This window comes from Chiloscyllium plagiosum, chromosome 26 (assembly GCF_004010195.1).
Source record: "Chiloscyllium plagiosum isolate BGI_BamShark_2017 chromosome 26, ASM401019v2, whole genome shotgun sequence".
NCBI classification, from domain to species: Eukaryota; Metazoa; Chordata; class Chondrichthyes; order Orectolobiformes; family Hemiscylliidae; genus Chiloscyllium; species Chiloscyllium plagiosum.
In genome coordinates this window covers 50,024,146-50,050,223 of record NC_057735.1, presented here as the reverse complement: position 1 = coordinate 50,050,223, position 26,078 = coordinate 50,024,146, and the positions used below count along the sequence as shown (strand labels likewise).

Sequence of the window (26,078 nt, the reverse complement as noted above, 5' to 3'; positions counted from 1 at the left end):
CACTGTTAGAAATGGCTAAAAAGTTAAGGAAGCTGGTAAATCATGTGAACAATAGCAGCCATTTTAAACAACCAAAGTAAAAGTAATTTTTAGCAATAATGTCTCCATTGGTCTTTTTAAAATCTTTAATCAGTATAAAATACAAAAGTGGAATTGAGAGTGATAAAATCAGCCATGATCGATAGGCTAAATGGTCTACATTTGCTCATGTGTTTTAATCTTATTCCATTACACTGACTCATGCCTTTAAGATGCTGGATAGACTTTAACAATTCAGGAAATGAATTACTTGCTGCAGGATTCCTAACCTCTGACTTGGCATATAATCACTGGCTACAAGAGTTTGATGAAGGGCTTACATCAGAAATGTTGATTCTCCTGCTCCTCGGATGCTGCCTGACCTGCTGTGCTTTTCCAGCACCACTCTCGTGACACCGGCTACAAGAGTTTGTCCAGCTCAGTTTCTGGTCAATGGTAACCCCAGGATATTGATAATGGGGGATTCAGTGATGGTAATACAATTGAACATCATGGGGCGATGGCTTAGTTTCTCTCTTGCTGGAGATGGTCAGTGCCTGGCACTTGCGTGGCATGAATGTTATTTGCCACTTGGCCTATGTCTGGATTAGGACATGGACTACTTCAGTATTTGAGGAAGTACAAATGGTGCCAAACATTGTGCAACCATCAGCAAACATTAGTTCTGAATTATAATGAAGGCAATGTCATTGATGAAGCTGCTTAAAAATGGCTGAACTTGGGACACTACACTGAGGATCTGCTCCAAACATGACCTGGAGCTGAAATAGTTGCTGTCAGACAGCCACAACCATTTGCTTATGTGCAATGTATATCCTGAACCAGAGAATTTTTTGGTTTCCACGACTCAGGTTTTGCATGGATTCTTTGATGCTACACTTATCAAGGCAGTATTTGACTGTCTGTCATCTTTGGAGTTAGCACTTTTTCCATATTTGAATCAAGACTGTAAAAAGGTCAGAGGCTGAGGTGCCTTGGCATTCTGCAAAGTGAGCGGGTTACTGGTAAGCAAGCATTCCTTGACAGCACTGTTGTTCTGATCGAGAACGGGCCAATAGGATTTGTACCGCTATTTGTTAACAGGAGCTACCTGGGTAATTTTCCATATCAGCAGGTAATTACCAATATTGTAGTTACATTGTGCTCCTAGTCAACCTGTTCCAATGAGTATGAGTGTGCAGATCTTCAATCCTAATACCAGTATTTCGTCATGGCTTATTGCCTTTGCAGTATCCAGTGTCTTCAACTATTTCTTGATATCATGTGCAGTGAATGAAAATAGCTGAAGGCTGGCAGCCATGATCATAGAAACGCAGAATCCCTCAAGTGCAGAGAGGGGCTATTCGGCCCATCGAGTCTGCACTGACCCCCTGAAAAGCATCCCACCTACATACCCCACACATTCCCACATTTACCTTAGTTACTCCATCTAGCCTGTACATCTCTGGACACTAAGGAAATATAGCATGGCCAATCCACCTAACCTACACATCTTTGGAATGTGGAAGGAAAATGGAGCATGCCATAGAAACTCATGCAGCCACAGGGAGATTGGAACACCCAACAATGGAATCAAACCAGAGTGTCTGGCACTGTGGAGAAAGTGAGGTCTGCAGATGGAAATCAGAGCTGGAAAAGTGTTGCTGGAAAAGCGCAGGTCAGGCAGCATCCAGGGAACAGGAGAATCGACGTTTCGGGCATAAGCCCTTCTTCAGGAATGAGGAAAGTTTGTCCAGCAGGCTAAGATAAAAGGTAGGGAGGAGGGACTTGGGAGAGGGGCGTCGGAAATGTGATAGGTGGAAAAAGGTCAAGGTGAGGGTGATAGGTCAGACTGGGGTGGGGGCGGAGAGGTCGGGAAGAAGATCTCAGGTTAGGAAGGCGGTGCTGAATTTGATGGATTTGACTGAGACAGGGTGGGGGGAGGGGAAATGAGGAAACTGGTGAAATCCGAGTTCATCCCTTGTGGTTGGAGGGTTCCTAGCCGGAAGATGAGGCGTTCTTCCTCCAACCATCGTTTCGCTGTGGTCTGACGATGGAGGAATCCAAAGACCTGCATATCCTTGGTGAAGTGGGAGGGGGAATTGAAATGTTGAGCCACAGGGTGGTTGGGTTGGTTGGTCCGGGTGTCCCAGAGGTGTTCCCTGAAACGCTCCGCAAGCAGGCGGCCCGTCTCCCCAATATAGAGGAGGCCACATCGGGTGCAGAGGATGCAATAGATGAAATGTGTGGAGGTGCAGGTGAATCTGTGGCGGATATGGAAGTTTCCTTTGGGGCCTTGGAGGGAGGGGAGGGGGGAGGTGTGGGCGCAAGTCCACATTCCTGAAGAAGGGCTTATGCCCGAAACGTCGATTCTCCTGTTCCTTGGATGCTGCCTGACCCTGGTGGCGGTTGGAGGAGCGGGGTTCAAGGGCGGAGGAGCGAGAAGTGGAAGAGGTGCCAGTATTAATGCTATCCCAGATGCTGGTGACCCCAGAGGAAATAGATAATTAATTTACTTGGTATTGCCATACTTTTTTTTAAAAACGATATCTTGGACTTCTCCATCATTTAGGAATATCTCTTCCTCCAAGTGAGTTGTTCAAATTACCAATGCATTCATGGCCAGGCGTAGCAGGATTGCAGAGCTTATAGCCGATCCGCTGGTTAAGAATTACTTAGCCCCTTTTATCACTTGCTACTTCTGCTGTTTGGCACTGAAGTTGCAAGTGGTCCTGTGTTATAGCTTCACAAGGATGATAACGTTATACAAAAAAAAAGAATGGTTACTGCTCCAGACATACCTGTCTAGACTCTTCAATGGACCAGAGTTTATCTCCTGGCTTGAAGGCAATGGTAGAGTGGATAATCAATGATGCCAGGAGGTTGCAAATTCCCATAATACAATTTGTAAATACAATGGTTGAATAGAATGCTCATAATTGCCATGGATGTCCATTGTTGAGTTGATAGATTTCAAGCAGATCCAACACATTTAGCAATTTCATCTGCAGCACAAAGGTTGGTGATGATGAAGTCCAGTACATTTTGCACTCGTTGGCTTCCTCACGATCTACCAAAGACCCAGTCCAGCAGCTATGTCCTTCAGGACTTGACTAGCTGCTACTCTTGGTGATGGACATTGAAGTCCCCATCTAGAGTACATTCTGCACCCTTGTCACCATCAGTGCTTCGTCCAGATGATGTTGACATGAAGGAGCACTGATTTATCAGCTGAGGGAGTGCAATGAGGTAATCAGGTTTCTTTGCCAGTCTTTGACCTAGTGCCATGACACATCAAATCAAATATGCGCTTACATTTAAAAAGCTTCCTCTGCATTTATGTTTTGTTAGAGCTCATTGGAGGAGGAGGAAGGAGATCAAGCCTCACTATTCTCAGTCGTTACAAATGCTAAAGACCTTTAAAAATACATTCCATTATTCGATCCAAACTGACAGCAAACATGGATTAGGTTTCTATTCTTGACAGAAATTGCTGTTTATTATAAGTAAATAGATTACAGCTACAGGTAATCAATTATCAACCATCAGTATATAACTCCACTAAATAAAACTCTAACCTATTATAAACTCTCTCTTATACAGAAACATTGGGAAAAATACATGGGTGTTATGGGTGAAGGAAAAAACAACAGGAAAGCATTTCAGTAGTCTCTGCTCAAATGGATCTGCTGAGATGGTCTTTTTGCAAATCAGAAAGCTGTATCTCAGGTTTTACTTCTACTGGTTTGCAGAGGATAGAGGGTAGTTGGTTTACACTTAAAATATTAACATTTTTAATAATGAAAAGTTATTTTACAGCAGTTGAATGAAAAATTAATTAGTCTTCAGGCGTGAAGTAGTTATCACTGAAAAAAAAAACTCCTGAGCTGGTGGAGGTCTGAAGACTTCTTCCTATCTTGTTCAAGACCCAAAAATCAATCACAGTTGTTGGCAGCTAAAAGGCCTTAGTCATGGATAACTGGTCACTAACCCGAAGACCAATTAGCTGCTTGTTCCCGGCTGAATATCTATTTGTACGCAGCCTTCTGCTCCAGGTCATCTGCAAACTACAATTCAACTACTGCTTGAACCAGGAGCTGTATAGAGACTGCTTATAATGAGTTCAGGTTACTTGCATTTAAAAACTGCTGTCATCCTTCAGCAATCCTTGCTTTTTAAAAAAGTTCTTTTTCCACTCCACCACAATCAAAAAATACAGAAAAAAAAAAAGAGATTTGGACTTTACACTTTCTATAAATGGCACACTAGCTGTAATGTATACCCTGTACAGGATGCATTGCAACAACTAAGCTTGCTTTCACAGTAACACCTACCCAGTGACCTTTACCACTAAGAATAACATTAATATCGTGGAATTCCCATCCTGACAATGGGCATATGCCATTGTTACTGATTCAGTGCCAAGTCAAAATCCTGGGATTCCTAGTAACACTTTGATTAAAAGATCCCTGCAAGACCAGTAAGAAGACCTGCAAAGAAAATCAAAGAGACATAACAAGAAACTAAGTGTTTGGTTGGAGAGTATTTTTCTCTTTTCTGTCAAAACTTGGGACATTCTTTTCAAAGTAGGAGTTAGGAAATTAAGATATTATATTGTGTTTATATAGTAGCAAGTGAATTAATGAGGTTAAACTCAGCAGGTCTAATAATATTATACTAATAATTCAAATAGGGCACTAGCTAGATGTGAAGAGAGAATCCTTGTGTCATAGATGGTATCGGTGACTTGCTGCTTGCAATTCCTGCATCATTTGGAAACTTCTGAACATGTCACGCATCTCAGTGACTACATTTAACATTTCACCAAGTGCTTCTGCTCAAGCCTGTGATTTCCAGACCTTAGAGGCAAAATAGCCTCACTGCAGAGCTTAGGTAGAATGACTGTTTCTTGGCTTGTATGCTCCCAGAGGTGGTCTGCTCACTGCCTAGAAGAGCTCAGGATAATAGATGGGTGGCCATCAAAAATAATTCAAAGAGGCAATAAGTATGACAGTCTTCAGGACATGTGCAATGCTCCAACAGAGTCAACCACTGGAGGCTGCTGGAAGTGTTGTACCATGAAAAGTTGTAGTCAAGCACACAGGCAATGGCCAAGTTGATAGCTTAGGTGGTTACATCAAAGTGAAGAAATATAGTTGCAGTAGTAGATTCCAGATTCAGGTGGACAAATAGGTATATCTGTAATCAGATTGCAGCATGTTGCCCCAACTCTACAAGGAAAAAAGGCAAACAGAGCGCAAGATACTCTGTAGGGGAAACATGAGCCAAACATTGCTGTACACATTTGGTACCAATGGAAAGAAAAAAGGCAAGCATCAGGTCCCTATAATCAGATCTTCAGGGGTTAGGGAGGAAAAGAGTATCTTACCTTTTGAATAGGTTCTTACAACCTCAGAGCTGGCCTCAATACCCAAGGAGCCCAAAGCCCTTCTTTCGGATTCATGCTGAAAAGGCACACTTAATTCTTGTATCTCTGAAGGATGGGACTCAATGAGTGATTTGAGAAAGTTTCAACGAAATTGACACAGCTATAATTCACCAACAACAGAAGTAAAGGTGAAATATGCTGCACGATGATAGGCAGTATAAGAGAAGGGAAGACTTCCACAGTAGGTAGCAGAAGATTAAGAAGAAATAGTAATTTATAAAGTGGTTTAGGACTACAGGAAAAGTACAGTTTACATTAGAGTAACTGCTTGTTTGTGAATGCATGGGATGTAGCAAGTAGGTGAGTTATTGGCACAGATTTTGATGTGGAAATATGATAAAGTAGAAGACAGAGAAAACAAATCTACAGTCCCCAAGCATAATCAAAGACAGTGATTAAGAAGAAAAAAAACATTCTTATGGCAATCATCAGGTGGATAGACAATTAGGCTGAATTCACAATGTTCAGAGGGGAAGTTACAAAAAAGTTACAAAAAAAGTATGAAATGAGATAAAATAAACACTATTAGTAAAGAGAGTGGTAGAAGGAGAAGGATAGCCAAAATAGGGATTTAGCATGTCGGGCAAGGGACATGGTTGACATAAGTATACATTCAATCTGTCTTTACGAAGGAACAAAATGCTGTGCATATCTTGGTGATAAAGACTGAAAATCATGATATATGGCCTTTGCTGCCGAGAAATGATTGCATACCCCGAATTGTTCAGAGGGCAGTTAAAAGTCAACCACATTCCTGCGGATTTGGAAGGCAAACCAGGTAAGCATGACAGATGTCCTTCCTTAAAAGGAGACAAGTGAAACAGATAGATTTTTAAACAACATCAACAGTGGTTAAATGGTCATTTATTGGATTCAAATTTCACCAACGGCAATGGTGAGATTCAAACCTCTGACCCCCCAAGGACACGAGCCTAAGTTCTGGATGAAGCACGTAAGCAGGGAGGGCAAGTTGGAAGACCAGATAATAAAGCTGCAATTAATAGAATTTATTAATTGAGGCAATTTATTAATTGAGGCAAAAAAATACAAAACATAGCAAGTCATGTGAAGCTTGTTCAAAATACTGATTCACTTTCAACTCATGTACTGCTTCCAATTTTGAGAGCCAAACTTCAGGAAAGATGTGCACGGATTACAGACATGGCAGAAAAGAATGATCCCAAGAATGAAGTTAAAAATCACAACACCAGGTTATAGTCCAACAGGTTTAATTGGAAGCACACTAGCTTTCGGAGCGACGCTCCTTCATCACAATCACCTGATGAAGGAGCGTCGCTCCGAAAGCTAGTGTGCTTCCAATTAAACCTGTTGGACAAAAACCTGGTGTTGTGTGATTTTTAACTTTGTACACCACAGTCCAACACCGGCATCTCCGAATCATGCCCAAGAATAAAAGAACTTCAATTAGCTTGAAAGATTGAACAACCTGAGACTGACTGTTCTCCTTGAAAGAAAGGTTGAGAGGACATTTGACAGGAGTATTCAAAATCATGAGGGGTTTGGATACAGTAGACAGAACATTGTTCTAAATGCTTTAATGGGAACAAAGGGCACAGATTTAAGATCCCTAGCAAAAGCAGCAATGTAGACACAAACTGCAGCTTTTATACATGGTAAATGTAGATAAGAACATAAGAAATAGGAGCAAGAGTAGGCCTTTCAGTACCTGGTCACCATGCAGCCATGTTTCTGTAATGGCAATTTAAATCACACCCATATCATATAACCATATTTATGCCTTTAAAATATCGAGCTTGTTACAAGTGTTGTTACATTCAGGTAAAGTGCCCTCAACTTTGCCTTTTTGACAATATTCTGCTTTCAAAATACCCTCAAATGATCAATTTTGCTCTCTGGTCTTGTATCACTGTTCCAATTTGGATTACCCCTCAGGTTCCTATGAAACTGACAGACAATCTAACAGTACTCCTGAAGAAGGGCTTATGCCCGAAACGTCGATTCTCCTGTTCCCTGGATGCTGCCTGACCTGCTGCGCTTTTCCAGCAACACATTTTCAGCTCAACCTCACAGTACTACCAAATCTCCTGAGAGGTTATTAGTTCCAATCCCATTAACTCCATTCTGCCCCTGAACACTCCCAATTCCTCAAATCTGTTGCCCTCACTCCTCCGCCACTTCTCCAGCCATGTATTCAATCAATCAATCTTCCTGTTCTTATGCTCACTAACACATGACACTGGGAATAGTACTGAGATTACTGATCTGCTTTTTAGAACAAAGAGTAAAAGAAAATTACATCACAGGAACAGGTCCTTCAGCCCTCCAAGCCCCCGCTGACAAAAATCCTCTATCTAAACCTGTCGCCTATTTTCTAAGGATCTGTAACCCTCTGTTCCCTGCTCATTCATGTATCTGTCTAGATACATGTTAAATGACGCTATTGTACCGCTGCCTCTACCACCTCCGCTGGCAATGCATTCCAGACACCCACCACCCTCTGCATAAAGAACTTTCCACACACATCTCCCTGAAACTTTTCACCTCTCACCTTGAGGTCACGATCTCTAGTAATGGGGGGGGGGGGGGGGGTGCTTCTTGCTATCCATCCTGTCTATACCTCATGCTTTTGAAGACCTCAGTCAGGTCCACCCTCAACCTCCATCTTTTAAATGAAAATAATCCTAATCTACTCAATCTCCCTTCATAGCTAGCACCTTCCATACTGTGCAACATCCTGGTGAACCTCCTCTATACCCTCTCCAAAGCATCCACATCCTTTTGACAATGTGGCAACTAGAACCAGATGTAGTATTCCAAAATGTGGCCACTTTCGCCCAAGTGAAATTGTGAGACTAGCTAAGAGGAAAAAGAAAGCATACATTAGGTCTAGGCAACTGAAAACAGACGAAGCTTTGGAAAAATCTGAAATGTGGAATTAAGAGGGCTAAAAAGGGTTATGAAATGTCTTGAGCAAAGAGGATTAAGGAACATTCCAGAGCCTTTTATTCGTATATAAGGAGCAAGAGAGTAATTAGAGAAAGGGTTGGTCCACTCAGTGACAAAGGAGAAGTCAGAAAATGGGTGAGATTCTTTCACGAGTACTTTGCATGGTATTCACCGAGGAGAGGGACATGGATGTTGAGGTTACGGATAGATGTTTGATTACTCTAGGTTAAGTTGGCATAAGGAGGGAAGAAGTGTTGGGTATTCTAAAAGGCATTAAGATTGGCAAGTCCCCAGGTCCAGATGGGATCTATCCCAAGTTACTGAGGGAAGCGAGAGAGGAAATAGCTGAATCCTTAACAGGTATCTTTGCAGCATCCTTGAACACGGGTGAGATCTCTGAGGACTGGAGAAATACTAACATTGTCCCCTTGTTTAAGAAGGGTCACTGGATAATCAAGGTAATAACAGACCAGTGAGCCTGAAGTCAGTGATCGGAAAGCTGTTGGGCAAGATATGGATTTTCTTCCAAACTGGTAGAAAATCCATATCTTGCCCAACAGCTTTCCGATCACTGACTTCAGGCTCACCAGTTGGAAGAAAATGGGTTTATCAGCGATAGGCAACATGGTTTTGTGCAGGGAAAGTCATGTCTTACCAACTTAATAGAATTCTTTGAGGAAATGATAAAGTTGATTGAGGGAATGGCTGTAGATGTCATATACGTGGACTTCAGTAAGACCTTTTGATAAGGTTCCATAATGGTTTCAGTAAGACTTTTGATAAGGTTCCATAATGGTATGCTGAAAGAGAAAGTAAAGTCTCATGGGGTCCAGCGTGTATTAGCTAGGTGGATAGAGAATTGGCTGAGCAATAGGAGACAGTAGTGATGGGAAGGAGTTTCTGAAAATGGAGAATGGTGACCAGTGATGTTTCAGAGGGATCCATGTAGGGACCACTGCTTGCAATGTACAAAAAAGATCGGGAGGAAGACTTAGGTGGTCTGATTAGCAAGTTTGCAAATGATGTTAAGATTGGTGGAATAGCAGATATTGAAGGGGACTGTCAAAGAATGCAGCAACATATAGATGGATTGGAGAGTTGGGCAAAGAATTGGCAGATGGAGTTCAATCCAGACAAATGCAAGGTGATGCATTTTGAAAGATCCAATTCAAAAGCGAATTTGCAAGTGGAAATAGTAAATGGAAAAGCCCTGGGGAAAACTGACGTAGAGAGAGATGTCGGTGTTCAGGTCCTTTGTACCCAGAGGTGGCAACGTAGGGCAACAGAGTGGTCAAGGCTGCATATGGCATGCTATCCTTCATTGGACAAGGTATTGAATGCGAGTTGGTAGATCAAGTTACAGTTGTGTGGGACTTTGGTTCGGCCAAATTTGGAATACTACATATGGTTCTAGTCACCACATTGCCAAAAGGATGTGGATGCTTTGGAGAGAGTATAGAGGAGATTCACCAGGATGTTGCGCAGTATGGAAGGTGCTAGCTATGAAGGAAGATTGAGTAGATTAGGATTATTTTCATTAGAAAGTTGGAGGTGGAGGGTGGACCTGACTGAGGTCTTCAAAAGCATGAGGTATAGACAGAGTGGATAGCAAGTGGGTACTATGGATGCTGGAGATTAGAGTCAAGGTTAGTCATCAGGAATGGAGGGTTATTGAGGGCTTTTGTCCGAAACGTCGATTTTCCTGCACCGTGGATGCTGCCTGACCTGCTGTGCTTTTCCAGCACTACTCTAATCTTGACTCACAATTTCACCTGTCATCCATGGTTCCCTAATCTTGCCATTTCTATCCATCATTTTCACAGACATGTCCTGCACTCTAATCAAGCTCTCATTGAAGGTAAATGCATGTGTTGGAGGTTTTAAACAGCTGCTCCTGACTCCATGAAATTTGCCTTCAGCACCGCATCCCTCTTCTTTTCTGTGTCAATGGTACAAATGTGGACCACAATTTCTGATTATTCTGCTCGTCGAAAAAGGATGTCTTGCAGTTGCTTAATGACATCCTGAACCCTGGCACTGGGGAGGCAATACATCATCCAGGATGGGGGTGCAGGTACAGTTACAGATGACCAAGCAGTGTGTACAAATTGACATTCTGTCAGCAAAAAAAAAATAGTTGGTTGTTCTGGCCAATGGTGGGTTGTTGTCCAACAACTATGTCTTTGATCCCTAGGTAGCTGAACAGTTTAATAGATGCCAGAGGCCAGATCCCCTGAAAGGAAGGAACTGTCTCTTCTGTATAGAAGAGAAATTCCCACAGCTGGAGAGAATGTCAATTTATTTCTCTCAAATTGTGGCACAACCTTATGATTTTCTTTTACATGTCACAGAACTTGGTACACATAAATAATCAAGAATTCAAACTTCATAAATGAGAACCAGCTGTTCTAAAACTCCTGTAAACAACTGCAAATACATGAAGGGAGGATCAAGGAACAGCAAGTCCTGACAAACAGTTCAGTGAACCCTGCCCATGGGGTTCACTGAGCTATCTTCCTAGACTGTCCCTCTGCCATTGACACCATTTGAGAGTCTGTATGTTTACAGGAATTTTATATGGGGCGAGAGCTTTAACTAGGAGAGTTACAGATCATGGAATCACTTCAGTTTGAAGCCAGGATATTCAGCTCAGAGTCCACACCAACCCTCCAACAGCATCTTACCCAGACCTAAACTCCCAACCATATCCCTTTAATATTGCATTTCCCACTGCTAAACCACTTAAACTACAAATCCCTGGACTCTATAAGCAATTTAGCATGGTCAATCTGCTTAATTTGTACATCTTTGGATTGCGGGAGGAAACCAAAGCACCCAGAGAAAACCCACAGACATGGGGAGAACATGCAAACTCCACACAAACAGTCGCACAAGGGTGGAATCAAACCTGCATCCCTGTTGCTGTGTGGCAGCAGTGCTGACCACTGAGCCACCGTTCTACCCCATGCTAAAAATCAATGGCTCATAATTGTTTGCTTTCACTAAAACCTATTTAAGTACAGAAATCGGTGTCTAAAAGATAGGTAAATTGTGGAATTTTGCATACTTTGTACTGTATACAGTATTTATCTTTTGTGATGACTCCAGAAATAGCAGGGCTCAAATACCAATAAATTATGGCACAACAGTATGATATGCATTTACACTGTCAGACAATTACACAGAACTTGGTACATAAATAATTCTGCTTAATTAGACCAGTTAACAGTCATGTAGGAGCAAATTACTGCAGATGCTGAACATACTGAAAATAAAAATTGCTGGAAATCAGGAGGGTCTGACATCATCTGTCGAGAGAGAGCAAGCTAATGTTTTGAGTCTAGACAACTCTTCATTAGAGCTGAAGAAGAGTCATTTAGACTTGAAATATTAGCTTGATCTCTCTCCATGGATGCTGCCTGACTAGCTATGATTTCCAGAATTCTTTGTTTTCAGTTAACAACCATGCCTCGTTACATTTTGAGCCAGGCTTGTTGACTCTGATTTCTCAGGGCAATGCCTTGACAAATGAACCAGCAAATAGCAGTTGTAAATACACTGAAACTGGGTTAATCGACTTCAGTAACTAATCTCATTTTGCAGCCAACAATCACAAAAAGATTAGTGTTAAATCAGATTACTGGTTTATTTATAGGCTTTCAAATATGTTGAAGCACATCTGTCACTGGACAGTTAGCAGCTGAATAATTCTTTGTATTGAAGACTTAGACAAATGCATTCTAGAAATTAGTTTAAAATATAAGAGATGTTTGTAAAGTACAATTTTGCAAGCAACGTAGTTCACAAATAATCAGCGAACTTTGTTATACTAACTTCACTACAAATCATCAATCTTTTTCTTCTTTACAGGATGGAGGCATTTGCTTAATCTAGGGGACTTTGTACATATAAAAGGTGCATGCACTAATTATGATGCAGTAATACCCACTGACCTGGTCTTCAGCAAATTGTGAGCTTTCTCCTCCAACTGTTCAGAGACCGTCAGGAGTTCCTGCAGCTGAGCCATGGCCTTCTCTACAGCTTGATGAGGCATCAAACCTACACCAGAATCAATCAGTTGCCTCATTTCATCCAAACTGAATGAATCAGATGTAGCATAAGCCAGCTGCACTTCATCTAGCCACTTTGCTTGTTCTAAATGTTCTCGAAGATGCTGAAGCTGTGGCAATTCTATGTCAAATCCAAAACTGAGATCCATCAGTTGCTGTAGTTCAGAAGTATCGGGTCTTTCATCAGAGACAGCCTTCTCAGAGCGCTGCTGAAAATCTTCTACGGAATTTGAAAGGTCCTGTGCAGAGAGATGCACATTTGTGCTACTTCATTTAATAAAATCACAACATAAAAAGGTTTTCTTAAAAAAACAGAACTTCCATTATAGTTGCATAGTCAGTGATTTAATATTTAAAAGTTATGTAAACCATCATAGGGACAACAAAATATGAACTTTTGTTTTTTTTTTCCCAATTAATAATTCAAGAACTCCAGAAATTACACATACCTTCAGTAAGGGTGCCTGGTCAATGATGCAAGGTAGAGCATAGAGTTGTTTGACAAATGCTTGAAGCTCTGCAACAGTCAGTCGGTTTTGGGACTTCCCACCACCAGAACGATATCTGAAACATCACAACCATCATAACATCCAACCTCCCACTACTGCACAAATAATACACTTTGAATAGTTTAGCTTAAGGAACAATACACGACAGTAATTTTATCTGAGGGAAGTATGATCTTCTTCGGAGCAATAACTTATAAAGAAATGATCTTGTCAAAGTAATGTTTTTCCACTAAAGATACAGCATTAAAAATCAGAACTGACTATAGGGATGTTACAATAAGCTACCATGTTGCAATATGTTTGCTCCTGATAACTGCATACATTTGAAAGCTTTTCATACCACTCCTTCAGAACATTTCCTGACCACCCCCCCGCCCCACCTCCATTCCACCCCTGCCAAAAATGTGAACTAACTGCTATTGGAAGTCTGGGGCACAAAGCAAAGTATTCACATCGGAGAGAAGGAAGAAAGAAAGAAAGAGGTGACTTGATAGAGGTGTACAAGGTAATGAGAGGCATAAATAGAATAGATAGCCAGAGACTTTTCCCCAGAGCAGAAACGGCTGTCATGAGGGCCATAATAGTCAGAGACATTAGGGACATTTAAGTGACTGCTGGACAAGGACATGGACGGCAATAAATTGAGGGGTGTAGGTTAGGTTGATCTTAGATTAAGATAAAAGCTCGGCACAATATTGTGGGGCCAAGGGCCTGTACTGTGTTGTACTGTTCCACGTTCTATGAAGAGAGCTAGACCAGTTCTAAAGAAAATGTTGGTTGAAAAGTTAATAATTGAGTAACAGTCATTTCTTATGGAACAAAGGAGAAGTCCAGGACATAATCAGCACCACCTGAGGAAGTTCGAAGGGTCACTCGACCCAGAAGGTTAACTGAATTCTGTTCACAGTTGCTGCCAGATCTACTGAGCTTTTCCAGCAACTTTTGTTTTTGTTTTTTAAATTTATAGCAGCTGCAGTTCTTTCAGTTTGTAATCAGCATCACAATGGGTTCAAGACATGAGAACAAAAAATGGACAAATGGAGCTGAAATGTTCAAGTTGTGCAGAAAACACAACCACCTTGATTCTCCACAATCTCAGGTCATAAAATGGGTGTGTTTGAAATGTTAGAGAATTAAAACAATAAAAACAAATTTCGATATTCAAAACATAATCAGGTGGATTTCAAGGTCACTAGAAATGTGAAGGAATTTGGGGAGGGATTAAAAACAGCCAAAGACAAACTCCTGTACTGAGCTGAAAGAGGATAAGAAATGGAAATTTTAAGAGGTATGAACAAGAGCAAAGTAGTTTGAGGTTCCTGGCTGGGGGAGACTAGAGACAGCTGCCATGAAGAAGTCCAAAATCATCATCTTCGACTAGAGGCTTTGCAGAAGACATTGAGAGCAGAAAGAATAAGGTATGTAAGGATACTAGTGAGAGTGGGTTATGTCTTTTTGTGGCTAGTTGATGTTCATGTTTTAGAGTGTTAGTGGGTTTGTGGGCTACCATGATGCCAAGGGGTCTCAGACTCAGTAGTACTCAGACTCGTTGGCATCATAGTAGCCCACAAACCCACCAACACACTAAAACAGCAGCTAATGAACTTGAAAGATGAAATACAGACAACAAGCAAAACTAATGTCATTTACAAAATACCTTGCAAGAACTCTAACAAACACTACTTTGGACAAAGAGGCAGAAAACTAGCCACCGGGATACATGAATATCAATTAGCCACAAAAAGACATAATCCACTCTCACTAGTATCCTTACATACAGATGAGGAAGGACACCATTTCGACTGGGCCACCATATCCATCCTAGGACAAGCCAAACGGAGACGCGCACTAGAATTCCTAGAAGCATGGCATTCCAACCGGAACTCGATCAAGAAACATATTGACTTGGATCCCATTTACCACCCCCTGAGAAAAACAGGAAATGACGTCACCACCGGAAATGGTGTCACCAACCCAAGTAAACCCAAACATATACATAGAAAGCGGGCTACACCACCAGTGTTTCATCCAGAGGCTCACTAAAGATGTTACCTAGTACAGTGACAAAACTTCTGAAAATGAACCTTCTAGCTCAGTGAGCAAACCTACACCCAGAACCTCAACCTGAGCTACAAATCTTCTCAAAACTCTCTAATGTGTATGGGTGTTAAGAGTCAGCTCTGAAACTGTTAAAATTTGACTTGATTAAGGTGCTGTTATTTATCATGGCTACTTATCTTTCAGATGCAAAAAGCTTTGCTATTTTAAGACTTTAGCATCTGGTAGTTAGCAGAGGTTGTTAAATGCTAGGAAATACTTAAAACTACAACACGCTCACAGATAAATATCCATCAACAATTAATTGCTCTCTTAAGGTGCAGTGCTCCAGTATCTCAAATTTAAGCTGAATCAATTCTCAATGGGATAATAAGTTTCTTATAAAAATCAACTGCGTGTTCTCATATCAATTCCTTACTTAGAAATGCAGTGCAAAAACTGGCAGTCAATTGGTCATGCAATTCAGATGTCTATGAACAAAATGAAAAGCAAAGCAGAGGTGCTTTCGATAATTAACATACCATATTTCTATAAAAAGGATAACGCATTTGGCCCAGAGTACGTATGTCCTTGGAAGGACAAGACTACAGACAGTGGGCAACACTATGTAAGCAACAAAATGAAAACAATTTCCACTCAGGACTGCTCATCCCTTAATAGGCAAGTAAAATATGCAATTTTACGTACCTGGTTTGTCTTTTATTATTTAGTAGTTGCTGGGCAACAGAGGCACACTTTTCTGCCTCTAAAATTGCTTCCTTCAGCTGTTTCAACAAATCATTTTCTGGGAACTTTTTCTTCTCTGCTTCCTCTACCATTGTTTTCAAATCAGAGAGGCCTGATATGACAGAATTGATAGAGTCATGATGATAATATTACTTAAAAAAACAACAAATTGTGGCTTGGAATTAGGAATTACAATTTTCCCTGCTTTGAGAAAAATCTCTGATTGTTGGTCATTAATATTAAGTGATGTAAAAACAATTCACAGGCACGCTACTCAAAAATGCTCAAATGTAAAGACGAGTTCAGAAATTTGAAAAGGATCTGAAGTAAGAATTATTTTCCAACTTGAAGTATTACAAACTGGCACACAACAAGCAATAAAACTCTTATCCTTTTGCAACAGTCTTAACATACCTTTAGGTCAGCAGGCTATAAAACTCTTTGTATTTTACACATAATCTTAATTATATCAATGCTGTAAGTTTTGCATTTCAAGATGTTATGTATTTTCCTTTATTAGGGTGACAAATTTTTTTTTAAGAAACATAGGAATTTAAATGCCATTGTTTTCCCAAAATATTGTGCACACACCTATACTTACCTCCTAACCTTCATCACCTTGCAACTTTATTATTGTCATGAGGGCTAGATTTAAACCATTACTTCTATTTGTGCCACTAGTTCTTCATCTTATTGAGAATGCATTGTACATTTCAACAAACAACCATTAATTCCCTATTTCCTGCACTGCCCTTATTCATGAATGCACACTCTGCCTCTTCCTGACACGTATGGTTGGTCTTTACCCACATCACTACACCATGTCATTGTCTTGACTTTTTCCTTTGAACTTCTAAATCTCCTTACACCTGAAGCCTGTCTCCTGCCCCAATATTTTAAAGCCCATCATATAATTCGCCACAACAATAGTCTCAACCAGTTTTAGTTGGAGTCCAACCTAACAGAATCCAACCTAAACTAATAGCTCTTTCCAGAATACAGATGCCAGTACTCCACGAATCCAAATCCTTTCTTCCCACACCACTCTTCACACTTCAATTTTAAAACTTTTAACATGCTGACATTTTGCCAATTAGTGCCATGACTCAGCCAAAACTTTACGATGTTGCAAAATCTTGGCAGAACATTGGATCCCCCCTCCACCAAATACCTCTCCTGCAAGATATTCCCCAACGCTGGCACGGAGCAGAGTTTTCAAGTATGGCTGCAGAGAATGGAATCCCTTCCCCTGACTTCACTATCTACCACTACCACAGTCCTTTTCACTGCCCCACATGAATGGAAAATTGCACCATTGCCAATTCTATAATGTAACCCTGAAAACCTACTCCTCATTGCACAGAGAGGCATCAAAACATTTCTGTTGGACAATGTCAGAGCTGAACCTCCTCCATCACAACTTGCCAATTCCTCATAAATGCGTGGCTTACGTCATTCCGCTCTGACCCTAACCAATTCAATTCCTGGCTAATCATGGAGGGATGACTCCCTCCTGGAACAAAGTGGATTCAACTGTGCCCTTTACTGATGTCCAGCATGTCTGCAATTCAGACACTAGCTCAGCAAACTACAGACATTTACTGCACATAAGATTGTCCAGGATGGTTCTGGATTCCTCAGATTCCAACAAGCAACAGCCATGCAAACAACATCGCTGCCATGTCTGTCTACTGTAATTTAATTAGTCAAGTAGTTAGCAATTTAGAGCTAAACTAATAAAAAGTCCATACTCTCCTGGCTTGAAGACAAAGAAATGAGACTCCACAGCTATGGAGGTTGAAGACTGAATAAAAAAAAAGGATACTTCTTTTGCCACTGCACCAAATTCCTAACTTTCCAATTGGTCTACATCATAATCAGATGTAGTCTTTTCCCTTTGCATTCCCTATACAGTGCAGCTTACAAACTCACGTTTGGTTTTATATATATAACTAATGACTCACTTCTAAGATCCAAAGTTATCCCAGCTTTTTGTAATAACAAGAAATAGCTGTTCAAGGCAACCACTTTCAGGTGACAGACAGATAGCTGTTAGTGTCAGGCAGTTTTTTTTTAAGCAGGCTGAATTAGCTTGTAGTTGAAAATTTTATGTCAGAGTCCTCGAGGGGGAGCCTTGGAAAATACATAAATCATACTTTGGGAGCATCTCAAATAGTGGTTTTGTCTTCCTTGAACAGCAAAAGGCAACAAACATGTTATGAAGTCTGGGCAGTCGCAACAAGTTTCAAACATTTGATCCTTTCCCTAAAATTAGAAAGCCATGCAGGTCTGCAATCAGGCTGCACATAACAATGAACAACGGGTGACTATGCATGCAGGGAAGGGAAATGGTGAGTTCAAGTACAGTCAAGATTTATTCCCACAGAGCTACCACAAAATAGGCTAAACAAATGCACAGCTCAACAAATGACAACAAAAGTCAAAGATAAAACAGAAAAAAAAGTATACTTTTAAAAGAAGCATCACCCCTAGTTCTGTGCACTGCACCCAGGGTTTAGAACTAGCATTTAGACAGGGTTCAGAAAATATTTAGGAGAATGACCTCCAGAGATGAATGATTTCAGTTATGGAGGAATGCTGGAGTAAGGTGAAATCCTATCGGAAGGATGTTGTGAAACATAAAAGGGTTTAGCAAAGGTTTACAAGGATGTTGCCAGTGTTGGAGGGTTTGAGCTATAGGGACAGGCTGAATAAGCTGGGGCTGTTTTTCCTGGAGCATCAAAGTATGAGGGGTAACTTTATAGAGGTTTATAAAATCATGAGGGGCATGGATAGGGTAAATAGACAAGGTCTTTTCCCTAGTTTGGGGAAGAGTCCAGAACTAGAGGACATAGGCTTCAGGTGAGGGGGTAATGATTTAAAAGGGAACTCAGGGGCAACATTTTCACAGAGGGTGGTGCGTGTATGGAATAAGCTGCCAGAGGAAGTGGTGGAGACTGGTACAATTACAACACTTAAAAGGCATCTGGATGAGTTTGGAGGAATATGGGTCTGGAGGGATATGGGTCAAGTGCTGGCAAATGGGACCAGATTAATTTAGGATATCTGGTTGGACCAAAGGGTTTGTTTCTGTGCTGTACATCACCATGACTCTACAACTGCTTTCTGCAAAGCAGAGAAGGTTGAGAGGGGAGTATTCAAAATCATGAAGGGTCTGGAGAGGACAGTTTCCATTGGTGAAAGAGGAAAGAACAAGGAGGCAAAGGATTTAAGGTGATTGTCAAAAGTAGTAATGGTAGTAGGAAGGAAAATCTTTTCATACTACAAGTATTTAGGAATGCACTATCCAAGTGTGTAGAGAAGGCAGGCCAGAGAACCAGATCATCAGCTGATAAAAAATAAGATAACACTGGAAATGTAGGGGTACAAGACTATGGGAAACACTCCTGAAGATCAGCAGAGACATGATGGGCTGCATGATCTCATTCTGTGTTGTAATAATTTTATAATTCTAACTAGTTTTCTTCCCGTACATCCTTGCATGGCAACAGTACTTTTCTTCCCATCCTTTCCCAATTCCTGCAACATAACTGAGAAGCAGCCTATCCAACCAGTATTTACTCTTCATGCAACCTTAAGCACCATTCCTTTGACCATTACCGCATCTGCTTACTACAGGAACCATCTAAAGAATTTCCATACTTACTCTTCTTTTCATTATCTTTTGCTTCCAGGGCATCAGTCACTTTAGAAGACCATTCATCATATGTTGCTACATGCAATTTTAATGCACTTAGAATTGGATAGAGATCATCCAAAGCATAGCGATACCTGGATCAGAAGGGATAGGTTGAACTATTCAAACACACTAAGAACAAGAAGAGAGTAAAAATACTTCAAATATACACAAAACTCATGTTCAGAAATTATCCCAGCTGATTCCATAGCCTTATAAAGAGGAGGTTGACCCCCACTGATTACTAAAACCGAAACACCCAAAGGAGGTGTACCTCTCCCTATAATCTGTGAAAAGTGGTGTAACCTGCTCTCCAGCAACATCTAGTGGGGACAAATAAGATAATTTTGAAGTGAGTGTCAGAAACTTAACAAGTAACATTGTATTTATCCAACTCGAACAGTGAAGAAATTAAATAAAGTATAACAAAAAGTCCCACTCATATACAAAAAAATAGAATGTAGTTTCTAAATTACAGTGAAGTAACTTTTCTGTGCCTTGTTCCATTTGATCGTCTGTGAGGAAGACGTTTTCCATCATTGGTACCGTGTGTGCTTAGCTTATGCTTTTACAGTGAGAGACAGTGAAAGAGGGAAAGAAAGAAGGAAGGAAGGGCTTAGCTTATGCTTTTACAGCGAGGGAGGGGAGGGAGGAAGGAAGGAAAAAAAAAGAAAAAAATGTTTCTCAACTCTATCTCTTGCCTTCCCCAAAACCTCTGATCCCTTTGCTTAGCAGAACATTTTTTTTGTCTTAAATACACTCAAGCACTTTACCACAAAAAGTTGAGAGGCTATGAGTTCCACAGATTCATCACCTTCTGGCTCCAGAAATTTCTTATCTCAGTTCTAGAGGGTTGTCCCTTCGTTCTGAGACTGTACCCTCGGGTCCTAGTGGAAACATCACTTCCACATCCATAGTATCCAGGCCTCTCAGCACTTTGTAAGTGAAGTTTAAATCAGATCACATTCCCCTCTCCATCGAATACAGACCCAGAGTCCTCAACTGTTCTTCATGAGAAGTCCTTCCTCCTTGGGAACACTCCTCTGGAACCTCTCCAACACTAGCACATCATTCCTCAAATCAGAGGAAACTGATCACAATGTTCCAAATGCAGTCGAACATCAAACCCTAATACAGATTCTGTATACATTCCTGCTTTTGCATTCTAGCCCTCTCAAAATGGATGCTAAAATTGCATTTGCAATCCAGGTGAACCCAAGTTAATCATAACACAATCTTGAAATAGGACTCCTTAGTCAGTGAGATTCAAAAGCACAAAACCTAATCGCAAAATCAGATTTCCAAAGCTTTTCCCATTTAGAGAATAGTCTAAGTCACTATTCTTCCCAAAGTGCATAAACTCACTTTCCCATTTGTATTTGATAAGCCACTATTTTACCCACTCTCCTCGCCTATCCAAGTCCTTCTGCAGTCCCCTGACCTCCTCAACATTACCTGCCCTTCCACCCATCTTTGTATCACCTGCAAACTTAGCAACAATGCCCTTGGTTCCTTCATCTAGATGAAGAATGTATAAGTAGATAATTGTGGTCTCAACACCTGCGATTGGGTTAGGGACCCCTGCAGAGCCCCACTAGTCACCAATTGCCATTCTCAAAAAGACCACTTTTATCCTGATTCTCTGCCTTCTGCACGGTCAGCTAATCTCTATCCATGCTAGTATCCGTTTGTAACATCACGGGCTCTTGTTATTCAGCAGTCTCCTGTGCCGTACTTTGACTGCCTTCGTGAAATCCAAATAGATCACGTCCACTGGCTATCCTTTATCTAATTTACGCATTACCACCTCAAAGAAAATTCTAACACATTTGTCAGACGTGACACTCCCCCGACGAAGTTGCGCACACTCAGCCCTATTTTACCATTTACTTCCAAGTACAGTAGCGCCTCGACATACGAATGACCCAGTTCATGAACAAATCAGTTTATAAACAGGATTGTATATAAAATTTTGCTTCAACGTACGTACGAAATTCAAGGTACGAACGCAAAAAGCCCGTGGTTTCATTGTCAATGTTCTGCTTTGCTACGCGTGCTTTGAATATCCGAACAATGGGAAAATTGATTCAGTTCGCAAACTAGGTCCTGGAATGGATTAAGTTCGTAAGTCGAGGCGCTACTGTACTCCCCAGTCTCATCCTCTAAAGACTCTAAAATCTTACCAATGACAGAGGTCAGGCTAACTGGCGCAGAATTTCTCATCTTCTACTTCTCTCGCTTCTTAAATAGAGGTGTTACATTAGGCACCTTCCAGTCATCTAAGACCATCCCTGACTCCAGCCATTCCTGAAAGATCACCAACGTCTACATAATCTCTTCAACCTTCTCCTTAAGGCACCTGGGTATAGTCTCTCTGGTCCAGCTTTTTTTTTAAACATCTAACTTCAGACCTCTCAGCTTCCCGAGCACCTTCTCATTAGTGATGGTCACTGCACTTATTTCTGCACCCTGACTCGCAAAATTCTGGAATGCTACTGGTGTCATTCACCACAAAGACTGCTGGGGAAACATTTATTTGAGTCAACTCAACTCAAGACTGCTGGCCTATTGTATTACAAACATTCTATGGTCCATTCTACAGGCAACAATTCTTAGATGACAATTTTTGTCTATGTTAAAATGCACATAATCTCAAAGTATCACAGAAAGCACAACTAAAGACTGCAAAAATACCTTTCCACATACTCTTGAAATTTTAGACTCAAACTAATAAAACATTGTTTTAAAAAACAACTGAATGCCTTTTACCACAATCATTTGCATAAGACCGACCAAAGGAAAAAAATAACAGGAATCAAAGTATTATAAGTATCTAACCCCTCCTGACTTGCAAATTAAAAGGTATTTGGGTCGGGGAACATTTGATACTGAGGGGGTAGCAAGCACGTGAGATTGAAAGACACATTCACGAAGAGAAAGGGATATTGCTGCTGGATTAGTAATCAATTTAACGTTCTGGGCACCAGATTCGAATCTCACCATGACAGGTGGTGAAACTCATCCAAATTTTAAAATTGTGCAATTAAAGTTTAATGATTATGTATCCATTGCTGATCATCATAGAAATCCATCTGGTTCACTTCACTAACTTCTTTCGAGGAAAATTACGATTCATACTCCTCTAATCTAACATGCGTCTCCTGATACACAGCAACATGGTTGACTATCTTCTGAAAATTTCTAGCAAGCTGTTCAGCTCAATTAACCCACTAAACAGTCTCAAAGGAATGAAACCAGAAATTACAGCAGACTCAACTCTGTGGACCAGGCAGAACTTTCCTTACCAACATCTAGGAGAGCTGCCTCACACAGTAGTCAAGGAACAGCCCAATATTGTAAAAGGTAGTTTTATGAGTGCAATTATGCCCCAGGTGACACCATCCGCACCCTTGAGCGTGTCCTCTCCCACTAGAAGGGCACATATGGCAGTACAACGGGAGGAAGCGGTCCCTGGAGTCCTCAGTGTTGACTCCAGACCCATGAAGTCTCATGACAAAACATCAACGATGGGAGATTCAATACCCATCACTAAGAGTGCCTCAGCCACACCATTATTGTCCAGGTTAAAAGGACACAGCTGCTGGATTGGGACTGCAACAAGGGGTGATGGTAGCAATAAAGTGGAAAAACCTTCTTAACCCTATCCTCTCCAAACTACCTGCTACAGATGCACCTGTCCATGACAGTATCAGTAGGAGTGACTACTGAACAGTCCTTGAGACGACACAGAGTACTGTCTTCACATTGAATATATTCTCCATCATGTGGCGTGACACTGTCAAATGCTAAATGAAACAGATTCAAACAGATCCAAAAATCACGATTGGATATCAGAGATGCTGTGGACCATCAGCAGTATATCTTCACTCATTACAACTTGCAACTTCATAGCATGACATATCCCACATACTACCATTTCTCATCAAACAAAAGGATCCAGTTTTATACAAGAAGAGGGCACTCCAGGCCCAACACCATTAATATCTGACCAAAGTGTCATACTGGCAAAGTTACACCACAGAATTATTTGCATGACAAAGTGTAAGCAGCAAGCAAATTCACAACCAATGGATCAGATCCAAGCTCTGCAGTCCTGCCACATCATGTAGTCATGAATGGTGGTAGACAATTAAATAACTCAGAGGAGCAGGAGCCTTCACAAATTGCTCCCTCCTCAATGAAGGGGGAGCCTAGTACATCAGTGCTGCGGCATTTGCAAGAATCTTCAGCCAGAAGTGCTGAGTAGATGATCCATCCTGGCCTTTTCAAGATTGAAAGCATCAGAAATGCCGGTCTTCAGCCAATTCAATTCACTCCATGTAGTAACAACAAACAGCTGAAGGCACTAGACACTCAAAAGGCTACGGGTCCTGAAGTCATTCCAACAAGAACACTAAAGACTTGAGCTTCAGAACAAGCCACATCCCGAGGCAAACTGTTCCAGCACAGTTAGAACATTGGCATCTATCCAGCAATGAGACCAGAAGAAAAAAAAGGGAACATGAGTAGTCATTCGGCCCTTTGAGACTGCTCTACCATTTCATGGAATCATGGCTGATCCAACACTCATGTCCACTTTCTTTCAAATCCCCCTTGATTTCCATACTGATCAACAATCTCTCTCAATGTGAAATATATACAAGGACTCTGCCCAACAGTTATCATTAACAAGAAATTTGAAGACTGTCAGTCCTCAGAAGAAATTCCACCTTATGTTGGTCTTAAATTAATATCACTCAATTCTGAGACAATGCCTCTAGTTCTAGACTCTCCCATGAGGGGGAGCACTTACCTCGTCAAGCCCTTTTCAGAATCCTATATGTTTCAAATGACACCACCTCTCATTCTTCCAAATTCCAGTTAGTAAAGTCCAAACTTATTTAACTTTTGCTCATAAGAAAATCCTTCCAAACCGATGTTCATCCTTATGTACCTCCTCTGAACTGCCTCCAATGAAATGGTACCTTTCCTTAAACAATGCAGAAAATTTCTCAGGGATGTCCTACTTTATGATCCTAGCTGATGGTAACACTGGACAAGTCAAATTCGAAGTAAAACATAACTTACTGGACCATAGGTTTTAATTTTTGCAATTTGATTACTGTAGTGGCCAATTAATTAACATATTCAATGCATTTTAAAACTATACAAGATTACAAAGTAGTAAAAGGCTATTAGAAAGATTTTACTATAAACAGCAAAAAAGATTCCCCTAGTTTAAACAGTTTACTGACAATCCCAGTGAAGTATCACTCCTATTTTCAATCACATTCAGTTGATGAGGTCACAATAACATTCCTTTCTGTCACTTTCTGCATATTTACCAAAATGTGACTCTGTTTGTCCAAAAGAGTATAGACACCAGCTCTTACTGACTTTTCCCACTAAACTCAAACAATATTTTTCTAATTACTTTGAGACTACTATCCAGCACAAAGTGATGGCCGAGTGGCATTATCACTGGACTGTTAATCCAGAGACCCAGATAACATTCTGGGTTCAACTTCTGCCATAGCAGATGATGGAATTGGAACTCAATAAATATCTGGAATTAAGAATCTAACGATGACCATGGAAAAACCCATCTAGCTCACAAATTGTCCTTTAAAGGAAAGAAACTGCCATCCTTACCTGGTATGGCCTACATGTGACTTCAGACCCACAGCAATGTGGTTGACTCTTAACTGCCCTCTGGGCAATTAGGGATGGGCAATAATTGCTGCCTAACTAGCAACACTCTCACCCAGTGGATGAATAAAATATGTTGAATCTTATCATCTAAACTGAAGCTATTTCTGACTTTCACTGGGCTATAACAGCTATTTAACTTAATAGAGCACTTCAACTTTCTCACCAGGAAGCTTGACCTATCACTTAGCTCAAGTCATTTGTTTTTTGAAAACAATTTCTAAACAAGTTTCTGATCCTTAAAAACAAATCAAATTCACAAAACTAAAAGGCATTTATATTTTATGGTTGAGGGTGTTTTTCCACCTGGAAGTCTGCATTCAGTGATGTACCACAGAGGTCAGTGTTGTGACCCTTGCTACTTGTGACTGATATAAATGATTTAGACTTGAACATAGGAGGGTTAATTTGCAAGTTTGCAGAGGAGACAAAAATTAGCGAAATGGTAAACAATAAGGAGGGCAGTCTTGCATTACAGGAAGATGTAAACCTGCAGGTGGGAATGGGCTGATCAGTGGAATATGGAATGCATCTGAATAAATGTGAAGGGATGCAGTTGAGCAGGACGAATAAGGCATAGGTATACATATTTTAGGAAGAACAGAACATCTCAGGGTCCTGGGTGTGCATGTACACAGCTCATTAAGGTATCAGGACAGGCGGATAAAGTGGAAGGTACATGGTGCACGTGGCTTTATTAGTCAAGACTGAAAATGTGTTGCTGGAAAAGCACAGCAGGTCAGGCAGCATCCAAGGAGCAGGAGAATCGACGTTTCGGGCATGAGCCCTACTTCAGGAATGAGGAAAGTGTGTCCAGCAGGCTAAGATAAAAGGTAGGGAGTTGGGACTTGGGGGAGGGGCGTTGGAAATGCGATAGGTGGAAGGAGATTAAGGTGAGGGTGATAGTTCAGAGT

General features: G+C 40.9%; 1 protein-coding gene across 2 annotated transcripts in view; it reads right to left on the bottom strand.

Annotated features, from left to right (window-relative positions):
• The window catches only part of LOC122563341 (lysine-specific demethylase 5B-like), a 231,711-nt gene that overhangs the window by 79,719 nt on the left and 125,914 nt on the right, over positions 1-26,078 (bottom strand). For both annotated transcript variants that reach the window (XM_043717091.1, XM_043717092.1), the window contains 4 exons: positions 19,426-19,550; positions 15,720-15,870; positions 12,915-13,029; positions 12,349-12,704 (listed from right to left, as the gene is read on the bottom strand). In XM_043717091.1, coding sequence (XP_043573026.1) covers positions 12,349-12,704; positions 12,915-13,029; positions 15,720-15,870; positions 19,426-19,550 — 747 coding nt within the window. The remainder of the gene's footprint in view (positions 1-12,348; positions 12,705-12,914; positions 13,030-15,719; positions 15,871-19,425; positions 19,551-26,078) is intronic.